Source organism: Melozone crissalis, unplaced genomic scaffold (assembly GCF_028551555.1).
Source record: "Melozone crissalis strain CALT ecotype California unplaced genomic scaffold, PUWL_Pcris_2 ptg000016l_1, whole genome shotgun sequence".
NCBI lineage: Eukaryota > Metazoa > Chordata > Aves > Passeriformes > Passerellidae > Melozone > Melozone crissalis.
In genome coordinates this window covers 25308655-25326909 of record NW_026535794.1, presented here as the reverse complement: position 1 = coordinate 25326909, position 18255 = coordinate 25308655, and the positions used below count along the sequence as shown (strand labels likewise).

The following is an 18255-nucleotide window of genomic DNA, read 5'->3' as shown; positions in this document are numbered from 1 at the left end:
CTGATGTGAATGTGAAATATATCCCAGTGCCGAAAGTCCCACTGCACTGATTTAAGCAGGCACATTACAAATAAGCAAATATGGAAATAAGTGATTTAACATCTCAAGAAGTCAGGAAAACCTTGAGGGAAGATTCCAAACATTTATTTCATGCAAGAAGAACGGTAAACTGATGCTATCTTTCACCAATAGCTGGAGTTACTCTGCACAAGCCAGCTAATCTCAGTTGAGGGCAGTTACACAGGGAAACTGTAAATAACAGCAACAGCACTCAAGCAACAAAGCGATTGCAAGCAGATTAACAGGCAGGCAGTGTGCTAAAGGTTGTAGTTACATCACCAAGCAGCCACAACAGGGGATCTGTACAGGGAAAGGGTTGGTGTGGAGGACCTGGCTCCCACCTGCACGCCTGCTGTGGGATTTCTTCTGTTCTAACCTACATTAGTCTGTTCCTGTGGAGTGAACAGCCTACTACAGTCTACTACTGTGAGTGTATCAGGCAATGTCCTGAAACACCTTTAGTTTTACCACAAAGGTCTGCTATTCACAGGCTCCAGGAAAACTCTGAAGTACAAGCTGAACCACAGCTCCAACAGCATTACCCTACTCCACGTGGAAATGATCACTCACATGTACCCAATACTTGCCTGCACCCCCATCCCTGCTGCTGTACTGCTTAAAGCAGGCAGCATGGGCAAACTACTGACAGGCCCCAAAACCTCACACTGAGTCAGTGACTCGGGTATGTTGGGTATGGAGCTGAGGGCAAGGTCAAAAAGTGAATTACAGCCTGAGCCAGCACTGCACTGGAGATACGGTATCGTCCATTATTTATGAATAGGAGGAATAGCTATGGAAAAGCATGTTTTACATGCAGGTTACTTCTCTTACAAGACAAACATGAGCTTTTGGGAATAGTTTATGTGAGCTAATAGAGTATATGAGGTTGTTGTACTGAACCAGAAACTAACATCTCTGGTGAAATAATGGCTATGTTCTTGAAGAACCAGCTGTTAGTAAGAAAATATACAAATTAATCAAAGGAGAAGTTCTTCTGGGTGAAGGGAATAATTTTCAAAGTAACAGGATCTATCACTGAGCTGACCACTACAAGTATCTCTGAAAAATTCTAGGCCAATTTAGAAATTCCCTTTTCCTGAAGTCTCTTGAATGCCCCTTCTTGTGGCACAGGAAATGCACACTCTCAGATAAAGTTTGGCTTGCAAATCAGCCTCAATTTATCTACTGAATAAACCTAGTCCTTTAAGGTGGAGAATTCCTCAATTTATGCTGGACAGAATAAAAGAGACACCGATTCACCATTTAGGAAATCTTCTTTCCAACACTCATTTCTTGGTTTCCAGAGGAGACTGTAAGAACTTCTAATCCCCACAATCTGTTACTTATGCTCACTTTTTGACTTTGCACTGAAAAGTGTTACAACTCTTCCCGTGCTCACTGAGAGCAGATGTAAGATTCCATTTAAAATGAAATGAGCTGACTGCAGCAGCCTGCAGAGACACAGGTGACCCTGGGATCATGGGGCTCCTGAGCAAGGGCCACAGGGGAGCAGGGCTGCTGCTCCAGGATGGAGAGGGGCCAGTGCAGCTGGGAACAGGGCACTTGGCAGCCCTGGAGCTGGACTAATGGCAAGAAGTTACCAGTGATGCTACTGCACCTAGTAGGCCCGGAAGCTGAGAAGGACATACACCTTTTTATCTACATATTAAAGGGAAAAAGGGAGATACTTCAATTTGCATTTGCAAGATGTTACTTGTAATTTTTGAGCTCAGTCATTCCAACTTTCAGAGATTGAGAACTGGTTTTTCCCCCCATTGCACTCCTGTTAATAGTGAAAAATTATTAAAGAACCATCTCAAAACATCATGGTGTTTATAAAATGCCTAACCTTTGCTTAGTTCTGCTACACTGTCCTGGGATGAGATAAAATCAGGGGAACAATGGATGAGCTAGATTTTTCCCCTTTTCAGACTTAATAATGGCATCAAAAAGCCAAGACTCAAAGCCTTAGGCTGCCTTCTGACAGCCTACTCCCATCTCCTCTGAAACCCCACAATTCCATACAGAGCACTTAAAGAGCTTATTATTACATACAAATAAACTCCAAATTGTTGCATAAATGACAATATGCTCAGGTACAGATGGTTTTTAACAGTTATTTTTGTGCTCTCTGTTATTAAGTTAAAAAAATGAACACTGAGTACCCAGTCAGATCATTGAATCAGTACATGGTACAGCAGATCCCACTGAGGCAGAAGAAAGAAGACACTTTTCTGCTTAACAGAAAAATGTGTAGCTCGATATCTGATTTTTTTTAAAAAAGAACTAATTATGGTTATAGAATAGATGAGAAATGCTAACACATTTATAGGTTAGACTAAAAAACAAGCAACGTCAACTATTTGGCAAGAAAATCTGGACTCCATAGCTAAAAATTTTTAAACAAGTTTACTAACAGGGGACCAGAAATCTTTATTCCATGTCCTATTTAATGCCAGACAAATTCTTGGCAGATACTATTTTGATTTTTTTTTTTGGCTTTTAAGTCAATATAAAATTGTGAAGGCTTCACTTTAACAAAGACATTTTGAGTAATTTTTGGCACATTCCCCATTCAAGTATGTCTTGAAAAGCTGATTAATTTTCTACAAAACAATAAAACTTGTTATAAAAGGTAACTTTTAGAGAGAAAATGGATTGAGTTCATCAAGACTGCAAAAGGTAGAAGGAGATTAAAGTCTAGCAAATGTTAAAATACCAGGAGTACACTGGGAAGGAAAGAATGCACTAGAATCTAATAATCACCATGACAATTTTTATGCAATCGTTATATATTTTTGCATATAATGATCATCCATTCTTCATATATTTCATTAAAATATGGAATAATGAATTCTTACATAAATGTCCCCTCTCCCCACAGATCTTGTCTCTCTTCAATCATCACAGCTAAAATAAAGTTTCTAGTTTTTTCCCTCTCAAAGCAGTTAAGAAAAATCAGTTTTATTTTTCCTGCTTTACAGCCAGGAAAACAAGACTTTCAAAACTACCGTGATTCACCCAGGAATGCCCATCTCTCTTCTGACTTCCATTCCAAAAGCAAAGCATTTTAAATAAGAGTGCTCTCAGAGTATGGGAACATGATTCTTGTTGCAAAGACTGAATTCAACTAATTAGGTCAAACTATTATGCTTAAAGATTATGTCCTACCAATTTGCCTAATACTTTCATTAATCTCTGGAGTAAGAACAAGAAAGAACAGTTATTCTTTAAATACAATTCCAGAAAACACTGTGTGGGCTTGTGCACTGTGATCATGAACAAGTCCTCCAGTGTTGAAAGAATTCAGGGCAAATACCAAGAAAAATACATGTACTCACTCAGCATCAGCCAACAGAACGCAGCTGTGTGCTCTTACAGACAATCCGTAAACAAAAGTGGTGTGCTCAGAACAGCACTGCTGCGTGGGCTGCTGAGAGAGCCCACTCTGAGGCAGGAGCATTTCATGTTTTCTTCTCAGGCTCTCATCTACACTCACACTCAAGGATCCCAAAGTACCTTCATCTGCGCTCTAAAACAGCATTTTAAGGCCATTACAGACGACAGGTCTGCAAATAACTTCAAATCACTCTGGACAAGCTCCACTATGGCAATAGCCTGAGTTTATGGAAACTGAATTCAAGCACACATTTAAAGATGCTTTATTCAAAGGTGAGTTTTTTTACCATCACTGCATCTGTGTTTTGCACAGCCTTGGAAAACTCACTGGCACACAGAGAATGGTAGCATCTTCCCACCACTTTGATACTGTATTCTATGTACGATGCAAAGTATTAGAAAATGAAAAAAAAATGTTCTGCTAATTCGTGTAAGAGCATGAAACTCAAAATACAGAGTGAGAAAATCACAATATAAGTAATGTAAAAAACTTTCAGGAACCATCAATGAATAACAGTAGGCACCCAATGGCTGAGAGGGCTCTCAGCAGGAAAAGGGAAAGACTGGCTGCTCATTGACTGATCACTTTCCCCACACGACTCTCACTAGAGGGTAGTAACAATATATTTATACAAGGTGAAATATCTGGTTTGAGTGAAGGCAAGAGGATAAGTGGAGAAGGCTAAAAAAGGAGTCCTGGTATTTTAATACTCCTCTTTGGGCCCAGGTTCTGCTGCTTAAATCTCCTATGAGATTCTGGCTACTTTCAACCCTCCCATCTTCCTGTGTTAAAAAAAAAAAAAGTTCTTTACTGCTATTACTCAGCCCATTACTGTAAGCTCAGGTATATCCATTGTTTCATGTCTTTATTTGCATGAGAATTCAGGAAAGCCTAAAAAGAAGCCAAATCAAAAGCACACAGCCTAAAATACAGCAGAAATGTCCCTTCATACTTTGGTATGTGAAATTATATTAATTCAGTGACCACAATGAACACCACAGTTAGTACAGGTGGATGCTATACTCCCTAACCATAAATTTGGCATAGTTTTGGTAAAACTTTGGTAAAATACCATCTTGAAGTATGGCTGCTTCCCCAATAGAGCATCTTTCTAAACACATGGCCAAACACATGACATGGCTGTACACTGATGAGTTACTGTGGAATGGCATAGGATGAGTTTCACATGTCTCTCTTCACTGATATTTAACATTTGTTGTTTGGTTTTCCCAACCACCTTTTATTGGAATCTTAAAAGACCAAAGCAAAACAAAGCAAACCAAGCCAAAAAAAAACCAACCACACACCCCAGCACCCTGCTAGTAATGAATGAACTTGTACTGTGTCTATGTGGTCAAACTAAGTGCTGAGGCAGAGTTACTTCTGTATTGAAAAGTTAATTTATAAACTGCCCTCATCAATACAACAGTCACCTGAAAGCTGATGCCAAAATATCTCCAAAGGCCACTTCTACTTCTTTCAAGTGAAATTTTAGAGTCATTTCAAAGTACTAAACAGACGAAAAGCTAAAAACCACTCCAGTTTTCAAGAGAAAAAACCCAAGCACTGAGATAACTAGAAATCTGGTTCAGTGATGTATTTCACGAGTATTTTCTGATGTATAACTTACTTCTTTGAATTTGTGAGCAAGTTTGCTGGTGTCCACATCACTGGGGGAGAACATGTCATCATTTTCAGGGAGGTCGAACACTTCAATGGCCATGTCACCTCCTGGAAGGACAGGTCCCATGTCTTCATCTTCTTCATCTGTGGCATATTCCCCTGTCTTAATTTTATAGCATTTAAGAAATTCCAGTTATCCTCTTATTATGCAGAGACTATTCAAAGAGTAACTAAGATACTGTGCAATCACAGCATTCTGCATACAAAAAAGGTTTTCTTTGTCTTTAGCTGTAACCCCAGTACTGATGAATTCTACCAGACAAAATTTAACTCCACAGCAGTATTTCAATACATTAAGAGAGAAGAGAACACAATGTCTTAAGCACTAATAACTCAGTCCTCAAGCATTACTGGCTCTGTATTTTGATAGTTTTATCCTTTTCCAAGTGAGATCTCTTTTCCATTGAAAGAACTCTCCAAATTTATTTCAGATTTAACAATGAATCTTTTCCAAACAGAAAAAAAAAAAACCAGAATACAACCAACAGGATCTTGATTAGTTGTTAGTAAAGTCATCTGGATGAAGTAATTCTCCAGTGATATTCCATGTTGAATTTGAAAATTCATTGGTTTGTTCTTTATAAACAAATTAATGATAGAAAGGCACACCCACGCAGAAAGACAACAGTAGGAAAAAGAAACCAAGTGTCAGAGACAAGTTCAGAGTCTGCAGCCAGAGTTTACTCAATTTTCACCCTGAATAAGGAACTGCTTTGAACTAGTTTGGAACAAAAAATGTGGGTGTTTATTGTGTAGGTAAATCACGAGGTGCAAATAATTTGCTGACAAAATAGAATTTTGAAAAAACCTAAGCTGCAGTCAGTATCTCAAAAACAAACAAAATAAAACAAAACAACAATATTGAAAAGGTTGAAATATAGAGCCCCAGGCTGCCTACTCAGTCTTTTGCACACATATCTGTGCTCATCCCTCCCCATCCCTAAGGTGGATGGCACCACCTTGCTCCTGCAGGGCTCCCTCTGGAAGTACAGAGTGAATGGATCACAAACAGCCTGCTGGCTTGCACATGACTAAGCAAACACATTATAAAGCAAACACTTCCCTCAGGACCACATCTGGATTTATAAGGCTTGGGACTAAATAAATACATGGAAAAGGAAGGGCAGGGAGACCACAGCAGTCTTTTTCATGTTTCTACAGTAATACCACTAAAGTTTTGACCAAACTATTCAAAGTTTTTCTTCATGAGCTTCCAGTTCTTGAGATGAAGAAGCATAATACTATTATCAGAAGTACATTCCCCATAGTGCTAAAATTATCTATTAGTGTAATTTTCTGACAAAAGAAAATTTGTCAGAACCTTACCTTTTCAAAACAAGAGGTAAGAGTTCAGATGTTTGAACAACAGTTCAAACCTCAGCTTCCTACCTTAATTCAGTTTCTCAGCTGTTGTTTAGGCTTATGTGAAACTCTCTAAGCTAAAAAGTAGTGCATGCAAGATGTTGACTCCAGGTGGACAGGACATACAGACAGCACTTAAAATCATAGAATGGTTTGGGTTAAAAGGAACCTTTAAAGACCATGAAAAACCTACATTCCTCTTTTTTTTAACCACTTTTTTAAAAAACAAAGCCAAAACACAGAGAAAGTATAAAATAGTTTAGTAAAATTTTATGATGTTGAAAGAACTACTAAAAAGAAAGTAAGTCAGCGAGATGCACATCCATACTTTAAAACAGTCACTGTAAAGCAAGGAACTTTTTTGGTGAGTTATTGCTGCCACTATAAATAGTAATATATTCTCCAATGAAATAAACAGTAACCATTTGTTTTATATACTTCATGCCTACTGAGCATATATGCCTAAAAATCTCAACAGTCTTCTATTAAAAAAAGCTAACAGCTGGGTTTGCTTCTTCTTTCCTTATTTAAGAGAAGTAAGGAATACATAGTCCATCTCACAGGAGTTTTCAGGCATGTAAACACTATAGCTAAAGAAAACAACACCTGAAATTGTTATTCTATATGTCTAGATCTTACGCACATACACAAAAAACCTTCTGTTACACTACATCTGTAGTAACTTCTTTATTATTTAGTTTCTATTTTATTGTCCCTGGCTTTGTGCAGTAGCTGTCTAAACTGAAAATTTGGCTGCTGACTCTCCTGACTCTTTCATGTAATGTAATGCCACCTTCACACAGCCTCAGGGCAACCACAAGCAGAAAGACTAACTCTCAAAATCACACTGAGATTTCAGAGAAATTAATTTTTGTGGGGACAAAATACTAACAGTCCATGTACTTTCCATTTTGCAGTCATTATCCCTGAAACAAATAAGGTAATTCACAACTGTAATTTCTGCATTAAACAAAATCCTGGTGGGTCCATCAGCAGTGGCAAGGAAATCTCTGAAGCATGGAAAGAGGAGGCAGGAACAGGATCATTAACCAGTAAACTCATGCCCTGCTTATGTAAAACAAAACAGACCTGGCTCAGCTACATGTGCATTTTAGAGAAATACATTAATACAAAATCCCAATTACATTTACCAATTTTGGCAAAGGAATAAAACAGATGAATTTAGTTAAAGCTGATTTCTCCAAAGACTTAAGCTAAGAAGAAGTACTGAATACAAAAAGAAAAATGAACACACATGAAGGAGTAAATTATTGGGGAAAAATTCAAGAGCTGACAATATTCTACCGGCCTCAGGAGCCAGAATGTTTGAAGAGGAACATCAGGCAGCTACAAATGAACACAAAGGAAAATCTTGCTTCAAATTGTACATAGTGAGTGTCAACGAGCACAGTCATTTTTACTTCATTTAATGAAAAAAGTAGCTGTCAAAGCAAAACACAGCTCAAGTAAACAAGACACCAGGACGACAAAAACACATTACAAAACACAGAAATAAATGGGGCTTTAGCTTTTGTCTTCAAAATAAAGGGATTTCATCTTACAGTCACATGAAAAACAAATTACAGGTTCAAAAGAACCAATGTGTACATTGAGGAAATATACATCATAAACTACATGAAACATACTTTCCCTGAAAGAATTCTCTCTGCTGACTTTTGTTGCACATGAAACTATGAGACAGTAGCTGTTCACACACTGTGCCAGTTAGCTAGAATGTGAAATTCACTATTTTATAAGGAGCAGCAAGGCATAGAAAAAAAGTTTTCTTACTTCAAATAACAAAGCTCTGTGAGGTAAGAGTTGTCATTGTAACTCCCTGAGGTTCCCTGCAATACATTTTGTTTCCTTATCCAGAAACAGCAGTAATATTTTAAACTCCATAGCCAAAGAAAACTTACATGCTCTAAAAGGAAAATCTTAGACCCTTCATCCTGTGTTGGCGAGCAGAATTCATCCATGTAAAAGCCCTGTTTCTCACTTGAGTAGCACTTAGGGCTAAGCTCGTCCCATCCAAAGCAATAGCTTCTGATATTAGCCATTCCATTTTGCCATATGCAATCACAGCTAATAGCATGAAATTATCAACATGAGCTGCAATTTTCCACTTCTAAAGGGAAAATGTGTTACTTGCATTGTTTAACTGCCTTAACAGTAAATTTCTGAAGTGTGCCTAACACTCCCAGCCATAAAGAAGGAGCTGCAGCACCAGCCAGGATAATGCAGACAGACCTTCCCCAAATCACCATAACAAAGGCTGCATCAAGCTACACCTTTTGTTCCTGCTGAAACTCTCCCACAATCAGGGAACACCATTTGAGGAACTATAAAAATAACTCAAGCCCATCTCTTCATCTGATTTTTTCTTTGATGGCTTATATTTAATTTTTTCAAAAGAGTGAAGAAAAACATAATGGCATAGTATTAATCATTGCTTTTACAGGAATGCATCATATTAATGATGTTGGAAAAAATGTACTCTCTGAGTGATTTGGTTAAAAAAATGTACTCTTTGGGTGTTAAGACATTCAAGTGCACTGCCGTTTTTTTTTGCATGTGTCAAGATTTTCTTCAATGGTTTTAAATGTTGCTTTGCTCTCAGCATGTCCTAATGAATGAGAATTTAAAATGAACAAAATATTAGTTTGACTATTAGTGATATTATAAAACATGACTTGCATTAAACTACTTGTCTGTGGCCACAGAGTGAACAGAATCCTGTACTATATTATTAATTTCACATTTTGCATCACCCCATGCAGCCTTCTGGGGAATAGGTCATCTGCTTTATCTGACTTTTGTCATTTGCTGTAGAACATGAAGAAGATAATACCAAGTCCAAATCACAATTCCAAGAAATGTCAGAATTTGACTCATATGCACGGAACACTGTGTTAACACGAGGAATCCAAAAGGTTTCAGTCAAGGATACAGATTCAGGTCATGCTTAGCACACTAAGTAGGAAATACAAAGACAGCGCCTACTTCAAAGCCTTCGAGTTTGATTTTCTGACAGGATGCTACAAATTAAAAGGATGTGGGATTTCAGGAAGCTAGACAAAGTGGTGATGGGCAAACTGTGCAGCAGGCTATCTAGAGGCAACATACCCTCCCAGCTTTACTGGGATTAGCACAGACTCACTAGGAAATGCCAGGGCTGCCTATTGTATGTAACACTTGAGAAATAGCTGATACTACTGGCTCAAGTGCTTGGCTTGTGGGAGCTTAACAACAAATTATGAGCTGATGCACACTTATCCTGCTGGTCCTTGCATGGACTCCACTGTGAACATCCATTTTCTTTTCATGTTCATCAGTTCTGCACAAGGGCTTTATGTTTCCACGCAAAAAATTAAATGAAGGAGCATCTGAAAGCATCCTGCAACCCGTGGGACCTGCAGCCCATGGTAACAGCAGATTCTGAAATGCAGGGATGCAGGGCATTTATATAGTAAATGATGAATTTTAAGTATTATTTACACAGTAAATTATATGTATTTTAGAAACACTATGTATTAGTGTAAATGTTACTCAATAAATAGCTGTCAGGCAACATTCCTGCAAGGCAATGGAATGAGAAGGCAGTAGGCTAACACTGCATCTCTAAATTTAGTATCCAACTCAAGTCCACTGCCCACTAGCTGGCAGAAACCAAAACTGTCTCAGAATACTGCTTTTTAAAATAACTTGGAGCCTTCTAAAATACCCACAGGCTCCTTGGGCAATGAAGACTTTCAGAAGCTCCAAAACAGAGGAAATCCAGCCAGCTGGTGACACAGCAAGATAAAACATCAGACCTTGCACACGCCTGGCAAACATTCTCTTCCTGTGGTTTAACCACCTCTAACAAACACAAGTCATGTGCCATGACTGCAGGACTCAAGATCACTGACTTCCTGCTCTGGAAAACTTAAAATGTTATTGCTGTCCTTGTAGTAGTCTTGGAGCCTCAGAATTTGGCAGTCCCAAGATAATTTTCTTGTTTATTTATGCAGCTCTGTACCTGGAGATCCATGGTAACATATTTTAAACAGTGTAGGAAAATGAGCAGGATGGCTTGACAGCTCTGAGACTGAGCAACCTGTGTAATTCTGTGCTGTCTCAATGCCAAACTCTCCACACTGGCAATCCAAATACTCCTGAACTCCAAGCAGTCAGAGTCACTATTCCCTCTGATGGAAAAGACTCAAAAGGGTAGCAGTGGTTTTTGTATACCTGTAGATATTCCTTCAGCCAGTGCAAAATGAGATTGTCTTGCCCAAAAGGTGCTCTGCTTACCAGAGCCAAAGAATGCAGGGCTGGTGGTGGTGTCTGGCAGCAACATAAACCCAGCCAGACTTGTCCACACAGAGCAAGGTATGCTCAAGGAAGTAATGCTCATATTTGACAGTAAATGGAGCAGAAGTGCTTGTGGTGACCAAAAATACTTTTGAACTGTGGCTAATGTGCATTAGATCACAGTTTACATCATGCCAGTTGTCTGGGAATGGTGCAAGCTATGTGAGTAGACCTGGATAGGATAGCCAGGAGGCTAAAAAATAGTAATATTCAGATTACTGCAGGTATTCAGTAAAATCCATTTCTGGTCAGTCTCTAAATTAACAAAGGGAACATGCTACACTGCCTACCTTAGTAACTAAACCTCAGTCTTTATTCTGAATGTCCTACTACCCACGTCCCAAATATATACATGGCATCAAGTAGGAAATGGGTATGAACTTCAATGATACTAATGTAGTTTTTAAGCACTGCATTTGTTCCCAGGCTTAATTCCTTTTCCTTACAAAAGAGATAACTGATGAGATCATCTGGATCTCTCCTGGCAGATGTCTTTTCCTTTCTTCCTCCTTTCCTCATATGCAACACAAAACTCTCTTCTGCACTCCAAAGGCCATTGCCAAAATCATGTCATAGTCACAGAGATGGTTACCATCCTCAGTGTAATGCTAGAATCAGAAAAGATACCTTTAACTCTCTTAATTATGGAAAAATCTGGGAAAAATTTGCCCTATTTTATTTTCTCTTTATGATCTGAAGAAAACAGAAAACAGAAAACACTGTTTCTATCAGCAGAAAACACTTTGTGAATTTAGTATCTTTTGTGTAAAACTTATGCAGTGGACAGGACCTAAGAGATTGTAACCACCAAATTGCAAGGACAAGACACATCACAAAAAGTGCCTGATACCTACTCACACCTACTCATCCCCGTTCTCTTTCAGTACTGTACTGGGAAACACTTGCATGGCCATCAGTGGGACAGAGTCACCATCAGCACCTTCAACAATCCCTACTGAAGGCTGAAGTACTACCAGGATCACTGTTGATCAATAGGGGTTTAACAACATTTTCCTTCTTGCCAAATCTTGAGTAACACCACCTGTGTGGTGCACAAAGGTAAGAAACATAAACATTTGAGATTTTTTGCGGGTGGATGTGTCCCACAGATAAAAGGTGCAATGCATCAATCACACAGGTCAGCCACACACCCCTCTACATGCACGTACACAATGAGACAGATTTGATCATCAGGCATTTAGGACACCCCTCTCTTGCCCAATGTATGAAAGGAATCAAAGTATGCTCACCATAAAATGGTACTGAAAGTTTTCAAACCCTGACATCTAAAGCACACTGTGATGAATTGTAAAAGTCTCTTTTCCCAAAGCCTAGTTGTTCCATTTTGTTTTTGAAGAGATTGTAAGAGAATTCCTTCAAGAAACTTCTCTTGAATTTAATTCTAGACTAAAGAGAAGGAGACTTGCATGTTTCTGTAGTTTGAGGAGGGAACAGAGAGGATATGGATTTTTCTATCCTTTATGTTCTCCCACAGGCACACATACATATGCATGTATGTACAGCTCTTAATTTACATGAGTTACATATGTCCCCGTGACAGGATTAATTCTAAGGTATACAGAAATCTTTTTATTCTTAATATCAGTGGAAATTACAGTAAGTGAAAGCCTTACTAGGGCTGGACAGGATTTTTACTTAGTACTTCTGATTGTTCTGACATATTGCTATTTTAATAGCATGTTTCAAAATCTGAGTATATCCTGATTTTATGTCAAGAGTAATTTTTTTTTCTAAAAACAAAAACTAACCTGAATTGAATGCATATCATGAATTCTCTATCTCCCCTTATCTACTTTTCTCTTATACAAAAAAAAACCCCAAAAACACCCAGCCCAGGATGAAAACACACTAATACATGGAGTCCAGCATTACAAATAATATTACTCAAGATGATGTGAAATGATGACAGTATGCTTGAGCTATAAGGAAGCAGTTTGTTACAAAACCCAGCAGCTTATTTAGGGAGCAACATGGACAGCAGTAGTCTCTGAAAATGCTCTCAAAGTAATCTTTCCAAGTATCTTGGTATTTAGGCATACTAGGAATTTTATGACAATGGAAAGAAATTATGGAAATTTTACTGCACAGAGTTGTTACTTTTGAAACTTTTGTATTGGCACTAATTGTAAGCATGAATATGCACTTCAGACAAGATAGGCAATTCTCTATCCTGAGGAATATCTGTTCACACAAAAACAAAATCACAGTGTGTGGAAGGAGGGGTCTTACCTAGAATTTCAGAAAACATTCAGACTTAAAAAGAATATCAATTCTTCTAGGAAAAAAGCCCAACATCCTCAACCCCTCTAAAAGTTAGAGGGCAACTTTTACCAGGTTTCACAAAATTTAAACATTTTCACAAAACTTCAATGTTTCAGTGCACAACCAAACAAGCTTTACTCCCTTATTTCAGAAAGATATAGGCTTTCAAGGAAGAGGAATGCTTCCAGAAGCATCAACCAACTTGATATTTGCTCTTCTGGAACATTAAAATCATCAGCAAAACTAATGGAAAGGTACAAAAGTTGACCTCTGATTGGTAAGTAAAAAGAAGGAATTAAGAATAGAAAAGAGAACATGAAAAAACACCAAAGAGTGAAAGACTGGACAGTCTGTTACCTCATCATCATCTGCATCATACTGTGCATAATGCTGCTCCAGCAGCTCTCTCTGGCGCCGTTCTTGCTCGAGAGTTTGGCTGATCAGCTGCGCAACCTCACTCACTTGTCCTGGCTTTTCTCGTCCAATTACAAACCTACACAAAACAACAGTGAAAAAATATTACTCTTACTGTTTAGTGAAGTTCTAGGGTTTTAGCCATTTCTAGTATAGAGGGTAGCCTTTTTCTCCCAAGATGCATAGTTTTGACTGTTCCCAATGTGTTCTGTGGATGAGATTTGTCACAAGGGCACTGTGCGCAGGAGCAGGAGTGATCAGACCATGACAGGAGGGGCAAAACAGAAGGGACCATGACAAGCCACCACTCCAAGTTTCATTAAAGCATAATCACTTCCATTCCCTTCAGAGCCATGTATTTTCCAGAAGACCAGGCTGTTATGGGTGCACAGTAAGAGCACAGGCACACTTATGGCAGTTTATAGTGGAAGGAACAGGCATCAGAGTAACTCCTCCCCGCTATGACTTCGAAGTTCTCTTCTATTTCTGAGCTTTTATATTTGTCTTCCTCCAATTTAGAAAACAGAATCTATTTCCACATTTTAAAATCTGACAGACATGATTTCCTTAATTTTAAGCTGCATTTAATTCTGTCTTTTATTTCATGAACTTCTGTTGCTAAGGAACGTTTTCTCCAGTGTTAGCTACTGCTGAACACTGGGCGCACACTTCCTTGGCTTACAAAACACAAGGGAAGTGCCTCTTTCTTGGCTGAGACTTACAAGAATGCTTCTCAGTCTTGCTTTCAGCAACTAGAACTCAGAATTTGTTAGGATTGTAACCCCTTTTCTTTTTTTTTCCAGCACAGTGGCATAACCATATTTAGGTATGTTTTTATCTCCAGAACTAATCATAAACACCCATTACACAGTACCAACACACTGTGAATTACTGAACAAAAGCACAATTTAAAGATGTCAAGCTGAAGAATTATTTTCTTAGAAGGCTAAAAAGATAATTAGGTAATTATAGATGAAAGAAGTATTATGTAGAGCTGACAAGCACAATAAAGTGACACTGAGATACTGGATATAGTAAATTATTTGTTCTCACAACATTTGGCTCAAATGATGAATTTAATTTATTATTTGAATGAGGGCAAAAATGTGCATTATATCTCATGTATGAAAACTCTTTTCATTTGTACTGCCTATCACTGTTAAAATCCTTTAGGATTTGTCATCCATGTGTAAGCCAACTTCCCAACATTGGACGACCCTGGGTCTACTGCCTATGACAAATAAATTTTCAGATTAAATGAAGTCAGGCAGTACAGAAAGGACTGCAATTTGGAGATTATTTCCACATCATCAAAATACCCAAGCTACTACTTACTGCAAAAAAGCTAAGAAAGGTGAAAATTAGTAACTCCATTTGAAATAATGGCACAAGGTGCTCTGAAAATAATTTGCAAGAAAGTGTCTTAGTTTAAAAACATCAGCAGCAAATACCGCAGAAACTAGAAGATAATCAAGGCAATAACATCAGCATTTTAATCCTGATGAAACCAGATCACCGTCTGGCACTCATACCCCACTATTACAAAATACGACATTAGTTCTCAGTAATGATAAAGACCTTGGACTGAAAGAAAAAGAATTGTTCTTCATGGTCCCTACACTTCATCTGTTCTGCATACTGACTCACATACAGATCCTGTTTCCTCTAAATTTTGATTTTAGAGCCAAGTATTACGAAGACTAAACCAGTCACGTTTTCAGACTCAACTGGGAGGAACAATGAACTTTGGAAATTACTGAAGGAAGTTAAAAAGGATTTAACCCGTATCTGCTACTTGTTTGTCTCCTCTGATGTGAAACAAATTAAAATCAAATAGGGAAAAAAGAATTCTATTTAAAAAAAAAAAACATTTTAAGCAAAATTATGCATGAGTATATTACTTACACATAGTAGAGAGAGCACCACATTTGTAAACATTTGAGGGAGACCCTCAATGTGTAAAGTTATGAAACCACACATAGTGATGCAAATATTGGATTCCCTCTGGCCTTCTGCTGGGTAATTCACCTTCCTTGGAAAATACAAGACTCAAAATACTTTATACAATCACCTTTTACACTGAAAACTTAGAATAGACAACATATAATGCATCCAAAGTCTGTTAAATCCTGATAATTCAGAAATGGTTTTTCACACATTAGACTGTAATGCAGTAATATTTTCACACAGACATACAAAATTAGGTAGGATGTAAAAATATGAAGCCTTATTGAATTTTTTTTTTCACATGCCAAAGACACAGTTCACAGTGATGTGATTTGTAACTTCATTTAAAAATGAAGTTACTCCAGGATACCTGAAGCTGTCCAATGACATATGAATAAAAGTCTCCAAGCAATGAAAAAAGTTTAAAGCAAATGTTTTCCAAAATAGAAATATACTAGCAATGTTCTATCTTACGAAAATTTATTGCTTTAGAGTGAGGCATATCCAAAACATCTGAAAAAAAGTTTTTAGAAGTGTTCAATCTACAATTGATGTCAGTTCTAGACAAAGAATTGTACATTTGTAAAATGGGATACTATGTTCCCAGCAATTACAGCTTTTACAAATGAAACCAAACTTTTTGTCATTTTACATTCCATAATCTTAAGAATACCATGCATATAATTATACTTAACTGGTAACTGAGATAAACCATAAATTATAAAGTTACATTTTAAAGAGAGTCGAATAAAAGTAACTTAGAAAACCATAAAGCAGGGGCAGTTATTAAAACTCTAAGCATTAATTAGATATTTATTCACAGAATAGCTTTAAATACAAGAAATATCATAACCTGAAGTGTTTAAATATGAGAAAGAGACATAAGGCTGTGATTCACTGAGCAAAAAATCCATCACTGAACCATAATACACACACTTCAACAAAGTAGCCAATTGTATATTTCAAATTACTTTGGCTCAACAAAATCAATCACATGCACTTCAGACTTCATTAGTTAATCTCAAGGGCTAGAAGCATTATAAGAAAGAACTATACATTCTGTCAGCAATAATATATTTGAGAAGCTGGTCGTGTTTTTAGATATGAGACAAATGAGCATTTCACAGCCTTTAAACCACATCACAATAATATTCTATTCCCCTAGATTATTAAAGCCAGCAAATGCAAAATAAGCCCCAGCAAATCTATGATACAGCCATCAATGTACTAAATTTTAGGTCATTACTAATTTTTTCTGAAGTCTGCAAAAAAGAAGGAAGGTGAAGGAGAGAGGCAGGGCATGAACTGCCCTTGATACTCAAGAGTTACATGCAATTTAGCTGAATTACTAGCCGTGAAATATTCTTTGTGGTTGTGGTTAAAATGAACAGGGATGGAGCTAGAAATATAATTAATATTTGACTCTATAATGGATTTTAGAGTTATCCAAAAGAATTATGTGTCTTGAGAAATTGAAAATTAATTACAGTAGTGGTGGTTAAGAAAAGCATTTCACTGAAATTGAAAGCATTGAAATCCAGGATTTAAATATTTTACAGCACACCTGATACATAGCTTTCTGCATATGACCAGCTTTTAATAAAAGAGGATCTGCAGACCTGTGCTTCTTGAAATAACTTACTGATTTTTTTATCAACTATGGAAACCAGAAACTCTATTATAAAAATTAATTTTAAAATATTTCCACTTTGAAAATAACTGGTACTAAAAAAAATGTGAAGGCATCAAATCTGTGATGTGAAACTGAAGTTCTGCAGCATACACTTTTAGTGAAATGAGTTAATGATTTCTCCTGAAAATACTTCAGGAATTATGTGCTCAGTTAAAAATACATTAGCATGGTTTCCTTAAATCCAACAAAAATCAAGAATACAGCAAACACATTCTAAGAAAGAATGGGGGGCTTTGCTGTGACAGTACTCAAAATCTTCTCTTCTAATCTTTCCTAAAATACAGTTTGGTACAGTAAATGTACAAATGTAAAAATGTACTGTAAAATTCATTCAGGGAGTTTTACAGTCAGATGCCTCATCCCTGGAACTGTTCAAGGCCAGTGTGGATGAGGCTTTGAGTACTACTCTACTCTAGTGGAAGGCACACACTACTCTAGTGGAAGGTATCCCTGACAGCAGCAGAGGGGGTTGGAACTAAATGAACTTTAAGGTTCCTTCTAACTCAAACCATTCTATGATTTTTGAAATGGTTTTCCTCTGAGCTTTAAACTCTGAAGCTGCTTCAGCTACCATTTATCTCATTTATTTCAAGATGTCTTCAATTACCTACTCTGGCTGCTTCCATTAGGTTAACAGCCACATAATTAATCTGAAGTGCTAAAAGGGGCATGAACCCTGTTAAGAATGCAGTTTTATTTAGTCACAGCAGCACAAGCTGGAATTTGTGTGGTTACAATGAACAAGATCAACCTCTCCCAAACAGCACTCTCAAATGCAGAACTGACTACACATAAGGAATTCACAACCTATGAGCTTCCATTACACCTCTTGATATGAAATGATGTGAAACTCATAAACACTCTGAATAATTTCAGTTGGAAGGAAACCAGTACACCTTACGCCCCTGATTTGAAAAGAAGGCCAACTTTGTCATGGACTTGGTGAGAATTACTCTTGCTGCAACTTCTCTCCATTGCCTGTCATTTTGTCCCTTTGTACCAAGAGTACGAAGAATCTGGGTTCATCCATTCTGCCTCATGGAAGGCAGCTGAGACA

General features: G+C 37.5%; 1 protein-coding gene across 6 annotated transcripts in view; it reads right to left on the bottom strand.

Annotated features, from left to right (window-relative positions):
• PPP1R9A (protein phosphatase 1 regulatory subunit 9A) overlaps window positions 1–18255 on the bottom strand; it is a 127742-nt gene that overhangs the window by 25645 nt on the left and 83842 nt on the right. For 5 of the 6 annotated variants that reach the window (XM_054274335.1, XM_054274334.1, XM_054274336.1 and 2 more), the window contains exons 6-7: window positions 13502–13637; window positions 5091–5246 (exon numbers count right to left, since the gene is read on the bottom strand). In XM_054274335.1, coding sequence (XP_054130310.1) covers window positions 5091–5246; window positions 13502–13637 — 292 coding nt within the window. The remainder of the gene's footprint in view (window positions 1–5090; window positions 5247–13501; window positions 13638–18255) is intronic. The other variant, XM_054274337.1, reaches the window with a different exon arrangement.